Genomic DNA, 10,590 nt, shown 5'->3' on the forward strand with positions numbered 1-10,590 from the left:
CTAACAGCCAGCACTGATTTCAGGCACATTTTTATACTAATTTCCTGCTAGCAAATAACTTCCCATAGAATCACAGATTGCCAGGATTGGCACACAGACACTTTGACTTACCAGCATCAAGCTGGTTAGCCAGGTTTCTGTATCAATCCACTTCTGCACGGGTTGCCTTTGCTATGGGCCACAGCTGCAAAGAGCTGAGGTGAACTCCTGGGAGATCTCCATGAAAACCTAATTTCCCATGTGGAAATACTAGAGACAGGGTTGATCCTCCATGGTCTGCAAACCATTTGACTGTACCACACCATGCTAGCCTTCCTGCTGAATGAGTCCTGTTCTTCATGAGAAGAGTAAGGAGAAATGGCACATCCATTGCAGGTTCCCAGGCTGTTCTGTGAGCTCTGCAGGCACCTGCCAGACCTGATGTTCTCTCATTTCTGTAATTCACAAGTATCCCTCATGTATTTTGCTCAGCACACAGGTTGGAGTCAAGAAAAGGTCTTTTAATAGAGCCAAAGTCCAACCTCTGCTGCAGATGCATAGGCCTGAAGAGAAGGTGAGGTGAGAAGTTGTATTCTAGAAAACTTTACATGTACCTCTACTCACTTAGCTTTATAAATATATTCCTGTTAAAACAATACAGGCAGTAGCCAAGGCTTGGCAACTGGTAGATAAAGAATGTAGACAGGGTGAGAGCTCTTCGTATGGGAGTTGATGACAGTGTTGTATGTTAGAGACTACAAATGTATTTTTACACAGGGCAGTCAACACAACAAAATGGCAGCTGGCTTCTTTTGTGGCTGACTTCATCTGAATTCAAAAGGATAATCCAGGCGAGGACTTTATAGCTTACTACAAATCCTTTTGGCACAAAGTTCCCCCACCTTCCTCTGTCTGTTTTATAGATGCAAGCCAAGGTCAAAAAGGCAAAGATGATCCATTAACTTTTTCTTAGTGCAAGAAAACTTTATGAATCTGGCTGGTGTTGCCAGGAACTTTGAGCTCCTGTCTGTACTGCACCCTCTGGACTGAGGTCTTTAGTTTGAAGTTAGAGTAGTCTTAGTTGATTTAAAAAAAAAAAAAAAAAGAAAAAAAAAACAGAAAAAAAAAGAATGGCGGAGGAGAAATGGGTTGGTTTACCCACCTTTTACCTTGTCCCATTACACCAGAAGAAGGGAATAGAACGAAATGAAAGGTAGTTAATGTAGTTAATGCAGGGTCAAGTCCTGATAATTTATTTGTACAGCTACCTTGCTGAAACTGGACAGCTGTTTTTAGGAGACTGCACCGTTTAGCTCCAATCTTTTAAAAAGTGAAAAAGTGTTGCTGAGCATTAATTCTTTTACAGATGTGTCAGCTGAGCTGATAGAAACATTTCAGGGCAAGCAACATGCCAGGCAGCGAGGGTAAGGTATGTTATCCAACTAGAGAGACTTGTCTTCTTCACCACCATGTCTCATCCATTTTTAATAGACTTATAAATGAAATATTGTGCACAGGCCTCTTATTTGCCATAGGCTAAACATTGTGGTTCTTTCTGGGGTATAATTATAAGCAAATTCAATGCATACTTTATGTGACGAAGGACTAAAAAATTTAGCTACATGAGTTTTCCATTTGGCTCAAAAAGCCGAAGAGTCATTAGCACAGGAAAATGCATGGCTCCCTAAGTCTCCACTTATACACCTTTTAGGGTTGAGTTTCAATGTCATGTGCGCAGCATGAAGAGTGGAAAATATAAAGAGCCAGAGACCGAAGAAATTTTGAAACAATTATCTGCCACAAATATCTCAGAATAAACCAAAGGGAAACATTTCTATTATCAGAAAATCTTTTCCCATTTACGAATACATTCTCATACCAGGAAATGATTTTCTGAAAGTAAATTTCCTCACCAGGCTATCAAGCTTTTCCTGATCTCCTTTTCTAACAGAGAAATGATTCAGCATAGAGTGGAGAATTTATTTGTTCATGTTGCACTGTTTTGACATAGACTGTCTTCAAAAGGGAAGCAGCTGGGGCAATTTTGACTTCTTTACTGGAGTCTTATTTTGCAAAATTTAAGGTGGACTAGCATAATTATTTATAAAAAGAGGTAAACAAATTAAAACCTCTAAAATATCTCAGTGCTGTGCAGCATTTAAAAATATCGGTGTTATATATGAATGCTGGTGTGACATTGTTTAAATGCAACTCCATTTGTTATAGTCAAACAAATTAATTTCTTCACAGTTAAAACAATCATGTTTCTACTGGGATTATTTTTTTTTCCCCTTGAAACTAAGGCATACTAAGGATGACCATTTGAAAGTGACACTCCATGTATCCAAAGATCAGCCAAGAAAATTATTGCTTTGTTTCTGATATCTTTCACCATGCCCAGATAATTACTTCTTAAAGAACTTGATCACCTCTCATATTTAAAAATAAGTATCAGCAAGAAATTGTTCATTACTACCAAGGTAATACCTGTTTTGGAAAATACTACAATTCCCAGTTAAAAGAAGACTGGAGAAACAGTCCCAACAAAAACACAATTTTATAATCAGATATATGAATTTTAGAGTGAATACTGGCCATTAAAAGAGCCTGTAGACAAACAGGATGAGAGTTATTTTACATTACTCCTCTTACCCACTTCCTTTGAAAACAGATATGTAGTTCTCCTCCCCTTCCCAAGGTTTGAAGTCGATACAGGTTTTCAGTCGATACTGTTCAAATGCCTTGAGGATGAGTCCCTTAGCATTCATTTCTGCAATGCAAACAGTTTTCTTGTCAATACTGAGCCAATAGGTTCGTACTATTATCCATATGGAGTAAGTCCTCAGGGTGGATCTTGCTCCAGCAATCTTTCATTAAAATAAGCAGGGTTTTTTTTTGTTGGATTAAGACTGGGGTAGGGACCTAAAAACCATAAATCAGGCAGTTGTGATATTTTCTCATCCTCTTGTTTTGTTTCCATGTAATTTTTCTTTCACAGTTATGTACAAAATATGGCATGATGAATATACAGTACATTCTAGTGCATGGTTCTTAATTTTGTAAATTTATTCATTTACTTTGCTGATGTTTACATGAACAAGTATTAAGTAAATTGTATTTCACCTAGTGCAGACTGCAGGTTACAGATCTCTCACAGAATCTCTCCAAGACTTGAACTGCTAACATTATACCTGGATTATCTCCTCTAAGAAACTTGTATGGTTTCAACGAGTTTAGATCCATATCTAAACTGGGGTTGGATGATTTTTTTTTTCCTGCCATGTTCCAGAAAGTTGATCCCACGTTATATAGTGAGGGCACAATCTCACTATGTGGCACACAGTAGGAATTCAAATTCTACCTCACCACTTGCCAATGCCATGCAGAGCCACAGGTGGGTAGATTTGAAAGGATGGAGACAAGCTCTGATGTGTCCTTGGCTCCACAACAGAGGATTCAGTGTTGTGCCACTGCAAACTGCCAGAATGCCAATTTGCCATCACTGCTGTAGATTATGTAAATAGCCACATAAGTGTTTTTGCTTTAAGAAGATCTTCAGTGCCCTGGTTTTTTCTTCTGCTTAGTAGAGCTTCATGGCTCAAGCACGTGTTTTTAAAATTGAATCAATCTCCTAGGCCATAGCAATGGCAGGAGGAGAACCATCCAAGAAAGGAGATGAGACCCAGCACCAACACCAAGATGATCTGCTCTGCTTATGCATACCCAGGCCAAACTGCAATGGGAAATGGCCTGCTCTAGACTTACAAGATGAAAGGATGCTACAGTGTATTTATGAGTCTGTATTTAACACTTAAAAGAACAAGACAGACAGACATTGCAAATACTGTACCCAGGCTATCATCAAGTACGTAGGGGATAACGTGGGGCCATCGATAGTTGTCACCAATGATGGAGTTTCGTTCACGTATCTGGGAAATAAAAAGAATATGTGGTCTTCAGTAAAAAGTAATTTAGGATCAGGGACTACAATAGCGCTAAAGCAAAGTTCATATCCTACAAGCCCATATAAGACATAGAAAAAAATCAGAGAGCTCAAAAATGTTGACATATCACTGAGAGGTCTAAGGCTTGGGTTTAAAATCCCTTTGCCTGGTGTCTCAAACTTCTGTAGCATTTTCTCCATACAAATTACCTGAGATTTTGATCCATGTGTGAGGAGAGCTTCAGCTCCCATGTGAAGCATTAAGATCTAAAGTCCTGAAAAGTGCACAGACATTAACAGTTCTGACATTTTTTCATAATCCAAGTGTTTGTTCCTTTCACAAGTGCTTTCCTTGCTTCCACTGACATGCTCAGGCCAAAGTGCTTCACCAAAAGGGAGAGTAAAAAACTATTGACTTTCAGGGGCAGAAGACACTTTTGGACTTTCTACTAGGTCTCTTTGAGATGCAACTTGCTATGCATATTTTTTTTAATTGATTAGACAGAGATACTGCACAGATGCTTTAAAATGTGGTATTAGAGATTTAATTTTCCATCGGTTTTAGTGAATCTACTTACATGGTGAAAGTTTTGCAGAACTGTTCTGTAAATTTAATTGGCTCATAATAAAAATAAGGCAGATAAATTGAGAATCTTTTATATAAGCCTGTCTGGATGTGGTCAGTGCTTCTGAATCTCTTAAAAGTACAATTATAAAAGCCACAGCAAAAGAAACTAGAAGCTAATAATATTGATCTGATGGCTAATCTGGCCTTATTCTGGATAATGTTTCTGCAAATGCACCCGACTCCGTTGTCTGTGACATTTTGTAGAAATCCATCCCCAAACATTTTCAGTTTATTCTTACATAAACAACATTTATTGTTAGTAAGAGCATCAATGATTTCCACGTCAGCAATACTTTACATTGCATAAGTCAATTATACATTTCTGGTTTTATATTTTACATTTGAACTCACCCCATCAAGTTTGATGTCTCCCTCAAAAAGGTCTAGTCCTAAAGCTAAAGGGAAGAGGAGATAAATATTCAGTTATTGTATTGATCTGTGGCTACCATAATGAAAATAATTTTAAAAAAATAAAAGATAAAATGAATTTTAAAAACCTGCATTGATGTCAAAGATGTCTTGATCAATTCCTCCATCTACATCTATTTCTGAAAAATAAAAAGACAAGTGAGGTAGGACATCAGCCCTTGCTGTTATCTTTATGAAGTGTGAAAATTAATGCAATAACAATAACAGTAATTATAAATCTGTGTCTGTCCTGGCGATGTTTATGAGCAGCTGGTTTTGTTGACTGCCTCCCGCGCATACCAATAGATCTCTAAACAGAACTCACCAGTTGTCTCCGGAGCAGGCTGGGGAGGGGGAAGAAAAAAAGATATTATTAGAAAGGGACATAATGAAATGCAGCTCGCGTTACTCGCTCAACAGTATTAGAGACAAGATTTAAGCTCAACTGACAGCACTTAGCGCATGGCTTTGTATTGGATTGACTGGACCCACTGCCTCCTCATTTGACTGGAAATGTTTATTTGCTTATGTGTCAGCTTTGTGTCCTTCCCGCTTTGGGCTGCCCAGCACGTAAGTGGCCCAGTCCTGCCGCTGTGAAGCTTTCACAAGTGTTCTTCTCTCACAACTCAGGGACTGCTGAATGGTCCTTCACAAGCAGGGAAAAAAAAAGCCTATTATTTCTATGAAATTGAGTATTACTACCAGTCAGGAGCTGTACAGAACCTATGGAAGTTATGCTTAACTTTCCATCGTAAAGCTGAAGATGAGGGAATAGAATGAGTGGTTTGGTGTCATATAGCAAGTCTTTGAAGGACGGGGTGCAGAGTCCAGGTCACCTTAGCCCCAGCTCCATGCACCTCAGCCATATCAACTCAAATTATGTTTCTGCAACATGTAAAATCCACAGGCCATAATGAGATACACATAATGGACTTTCCCTTGTCCTAACATTCCTATAGAATATGATCTATATTCTTTTATTGGACTAGATGCTTCATGTTGAACTGGCTTGGGCATACTTGACATAATACTATGCAACTATTTCTCACACAGTGAGTAAAATCGTAAACAGCCTTTCTAAGCAATTGTTGCTGAGTGAGTTTTACTGTTTCTCACCAGAAGTCTTGTATTCATACATTTGAAAAGAAGTTCACAAACTGAAGGTAAAAACACCCTGAAATTCTGAGCTCTGACAATATCGATACAGCAAATTATAAGATACAACATCAATGCTGCGAAGCAGGGTGGGATTTTTACTTTTATTTTTACTTTTATTTTTACTATAGTTCCTCTCCCCCACAACTGTTTTCCCTTCTCCAGACAAATAATTAGTTATCTTTCATACATGCAGTTTTGCATGTAGGTCTCATTTTTCTAATGTGATAAGCTTCTGGAACCTCCATTAGAAGCAACAAATAGTCCAAGATCAGAATGTTGAAAACTGGCAAAAATCAAGTCCATGCAGTCCACAAGAATATGGATTTTGGTAACTTCTACCATCTGTATGACAAATAAGAAAATAGTATGGCCAGAATATTCATGGGAGATCCACATGTTCTTCTAGGCCTGACTTTTGGCACATAATGACAGGAACAACTTTGAGGGCAAACATAACTGTGGGCTCTAAAACTGATGGCATTCATATAAAAACTTTAACCAAATAAGGAAGAAAGAAAAAAGTCTTCATTTGGAAAAGGTTCAAAAAGAAAGCTTTGAAATTGTCAGAATGTCCTGTTTTAGCTTTTAAATGAAAGATCCATTTTCCATTTGAAATGACTCTCTCGTGAAAACTTCAGCAAATGGCAGAAAAATATATTGCAAATACGAAAACACAGAAGCACATTTTCTCATTTTGATTGGCCTGAACTGAAATGAATTCAAACTGTTGCTTCACAGTTTTTGCCAGACTTTGATAATTTATTTTGATTGCCTAAGAGAAGAAAAACATCTTTTGCTTAACCAAGTAGTTATAGGTTTAAGAAAGATAATGCCTAATTGGTATGAGCTGGCATAATCAAATGCTTGATATCTAAATGTTACATAAAGAGGCAAAGTTTTTAATCAACTGCTTCTTCACTTTCTTAATAAAAACTACCATCCGCATATGTCCTTGCCCAGTCTCACGGCAGGATTTTGACCTTGAAGTGTCAATTACAGAAACTATGGAGTAGAATCTGTTTCTCGGCCCAATTTCTCCTCCAACAGCCCTGTTTGAGCACTTCACAGTTCTTGTTTTTCTCAGAATTCGGTAGATTTTCAGATACTCGACTCTTAAAAACCCAGTGTCACTGTAGAAAAGCAACCAAGTCCATTGAAAAACTGTTTCCAGAGTTGGGCAGATGCAAATGCTGAAGGATTGACTTTGATCTCACATTTCACTGAGTTGATTGGTATTATTCAGGTTTACATTGATACATGAGAAATAAGGATGGGGACTTCAGAAAAAAAGAATAAGCATATAGCTGTAAACAGGTACAGTTTAAAAACCCCCAATATCTTTTCCAGACAAATCACCCATACATTCAAAATAAGACAGTATCCACATATTCAAATTTTGAAAAGAAAGTGCAACTTGTAGAACAAGTTGAGAATCTATGTTCAACGTGTGTTACACACAGTTTGAAGACTTCATTTGCTTTTAAACTCTCACTCTCACACAGATTTCTAGCTAATGTGGAAGAACAAAATGACAAATAATGCTTACAGTATTCAAAAATTAAAATAATGTTATTGTCTTTTCTGTTAAATATTGTTGATGGAGGAAAAGAACTATACCCATATATCTTGAATCTCCTTAGAAACATCAATGGAGAGAAAAACGTTTCTACAGTTTCAATAACTGTAAAATATAATGTACCCATATCTGCTAATGAGAATGCGTAACTGTGCTAAAGGCAAAACTGGCTAGATCATGGAAAAGCTCCTCTAGCAGCAGCAAAAGCTCACAAACTGAAACCAATGTAGCTAAGTCTAGCATCACTTTCCATGCAGAAACCAAAATGTGAGTCCATAACTGAAGAAGAGCAAATTCAGCAATTGACTGAAATCCAGGCTGGTCCTTAGTGTATGAAAACTGTCACTGAATGTGGTTTCAAAAGGAGGATCTTTGTGTACAACTGTTACTCATTTGAGCAGCAATAGCTTCTATCTCCATACCAGCTTGACAAATGAGACCTATATGATGCATTTCTAGCCTCTGAAAGTTTTGTAAATAAACAAAACAACAGATCCACAGTTCACAGTCACATATATAGGAAGGTTATATTACCTGAGGTGTACCACAGACAAAGCTAATTTAGTCTTACCAATGATACTTCTAAATGTACACATATAAAAAAGAATCTCAATGTTTATAATATTAGTCCCTAACTTTGGTAAACACTGTGGTTTATGTTAATTAAGTTACATTAAAAGCTGGTCAAAGCATGGCTTGTGAGCACATTTAACTGGCAAATAATTCAAGTGCATCTTGAACAGGTGGGAAACATCTCACCTCTTTTAGTCAAGTAAAAACTAGGTAAGTAGACTCACTCTGTAATCAGTGGAGGAACAAATGAGCATTTGCATACAGAATTAATCTGTCCCTAAAATAGGTATGGCACCACCACGATGTCCTGGCATCTCCAGAAGATGATCCACATCACCTAGCTTGGACAGCTATTCAAGGATGTGATAAGTCACCCGATTAAAATTTCCCTGCCTCACCATGGATTTTAGATGGAGCATAGCCAACCAGTTTAGATGAGACTCGCTAACTTATCATTGTTTTCTCCAGACCATATAACTTCCCGTACTGGCATCCAGAAATATGAAAGAAGGTCTTCCTGGTTGCAAGGCAGATGGAAAAGAAACAATTAACCCTGGTGATCAGAAGCTCCTCTCTCACACAGGAGCTGGTTATTACAAGTCAGTTTGACGTGTGATGATTTGTAGATGTTAGTAGCTACTACGTGCTTTACCAAAGAGAAATCTAAAGAAGGCTGAGTCTTGACTTTCCAAAAGGCTGGGAATAGAAGAACAGGTACTTATGATGGGCAGCATAAATATGAGGGAAGTGTGAGGCTGGGGTAGAGGAGGATACCAGGGGACAATGGAAAAGTTGGGAACAAGAGGTTGAGCTCTTGCCTTAGGGAGATGTATGAGCATGTGTTAGTGGAGAGGACGAGGATACAACTACCATAGTGAGATACTGGAGCTGGCTTCACAGAATCCAATAGTTGAGTTGCATAATGTAAACCAGATGATGTTATTTCACTTAAGCAATGTCACAATAAGTAATACCTAGTTCTGTAGATTGCCCTGAAGCTATGAACAGCTGAAATTAATTTTCGACAACCTACTGTTTTTTGTTCTCCGATTATATTGTATATCACCAAAGTTCCTGGCCTCTGAATAAACCATCACAAGATGAGCAAAATGCTACATTTCACTACAAAAGACAGGAAATAAAAAATCTCAGCTGCTACTTTTTTGGCATTAAATAGCTCAGCTGAAGTAAAGGAACAGAGAACTGTTATTTACAAGCATATCCACTGGCTAAAAAGGCATCTATTTCAATATCAAATATATTGTGTTAAAGAAAAAAAAATCATATTTCTATTCAAATATGAAGTGGCAAAATAAATTTTAATATTTATCTTGGTTCTAACCTGACTCGCTATTCTGGTAATGCTACTTCGAATACTGGAGGACATTTTGCTTAGATGGGGAATGCAAGACAAGCTCTTCCCATGTGTAGCCAGGCCTGTTAAGAACAGGAGCACTAAGACCCTCTCTTCCAGAGAGATGACAACAGAATTCTTACTTTGCAAAAGCCACATACTTAAGTCTTCTCCTCTCAAACTCATCTTAAGCTGCATTGCTTACTCAATCATATAAAGAATATGCACTCTCTGTTTTCTTACCTGACTCCAGACCACCTGAAGAAACAGCCAAGTGAGGAGCACGGGCACAGAAAACCAGCCCATGTTGTTATTCTGCCAGCAGCTGCATCGACAGCATTTCAGACCAACTTGGTATTTAAGAGAGTAAATGTCATAAATCAAAACCTTTGTCCTTTCATCAGTGATAAACTTACATACCTTTTTCTTGTCCAATAAGCAAAGTCCATCAGTACTATTTTATGATAACTAACATATACTTTAACTATTTTTAAGCATTGCTGTGAGAAAAAAGTATTGGACACAAATTGACATACAGGATGAAATGGAGACAAGAAAATCGAAATATAGAGGAAATGGACACCTTGAAATACAGGAAATTCCATTTAAACATAAAAAAACCTTTTTCTTAAATTCTAAGTTTTTAAGCACTGCAACAAATTACTCAGAGAAATTGTGAAGTCTCCATCCTTGGAGACAGTCAAAACCCAACCAGACACAGCCCTGAGCAACCTGCTGCAGGTGACCCTGGTGCAAGCAGGGGAGTGGACTGGCTGATCTCCAGAGGTGTCTTCCCACCTCAGCCATCCTGTGATTCAGTGAATAAAACTGGCACTAAAAGCTTTGAACAACAGAAAGCTACCAAGACTCTCAGCAAGTAAGATATTAATAAATATATATTTTTGACATAAAATTAAAATATAAAATGTGTGCATCTAAGAAAGACCTGTCAGTAACTAAATTTCAGTATC

The 10,590-nt window shown here is 37.7% G+C and overlaps 1 protein-coding gene across 1 annotated transcript in view; it reads right to left on the reverse strand.

The window, feature by feature from the left end:
* MEP1B (meprin A subunit beta) overlaps positions 1–9,925 on the reverse strand; it is a gene marked incomplete at both ends in the record, with an annotated part of 34,819 nt that extends 24,894 nt beyond the window's left edge. The window contains 6 exons of the mRNA XM_080364139.1: positions 2,632–2,749; positions 3,830–3,908; positions 4,902–4,945; positions 5,048–5,098; positions 5,284–5,302; positions 9,863–9,925. Of these exons, the coding sequence (XP_080220265.1) occupies positions 2,632–2,749; positions 3,830–3,908; positions 4,902–4,945; positions 5,048–5,098; positions 5,284–5,302; positions 9,863–9,925 (374 nt within the window). The remainder of the gene's footprint in view (positions 1–2,631; positions 2,750–3,829; positions 3,909–4,901; positions 4,946–5,047; positions 5,099–5,283; positions 5,303–9,862) is intronic.
* Between the last annotated feature and the right edge of the window lie 665 nt (positions 9,926–10,590).

This window comes from Nesoenas mayeri (genome assembly GCF_963082525.1).
Source record: "Nesoenas mayeri genome assembly, chromosome: 2".
In the NCBI taxonomy this organism is placed as follows: Eukaryota; Metazoa; Chordata; class Aves; order Columbiformes; family Columbidae; genus Nesoenas; species Nesoenas mayeri.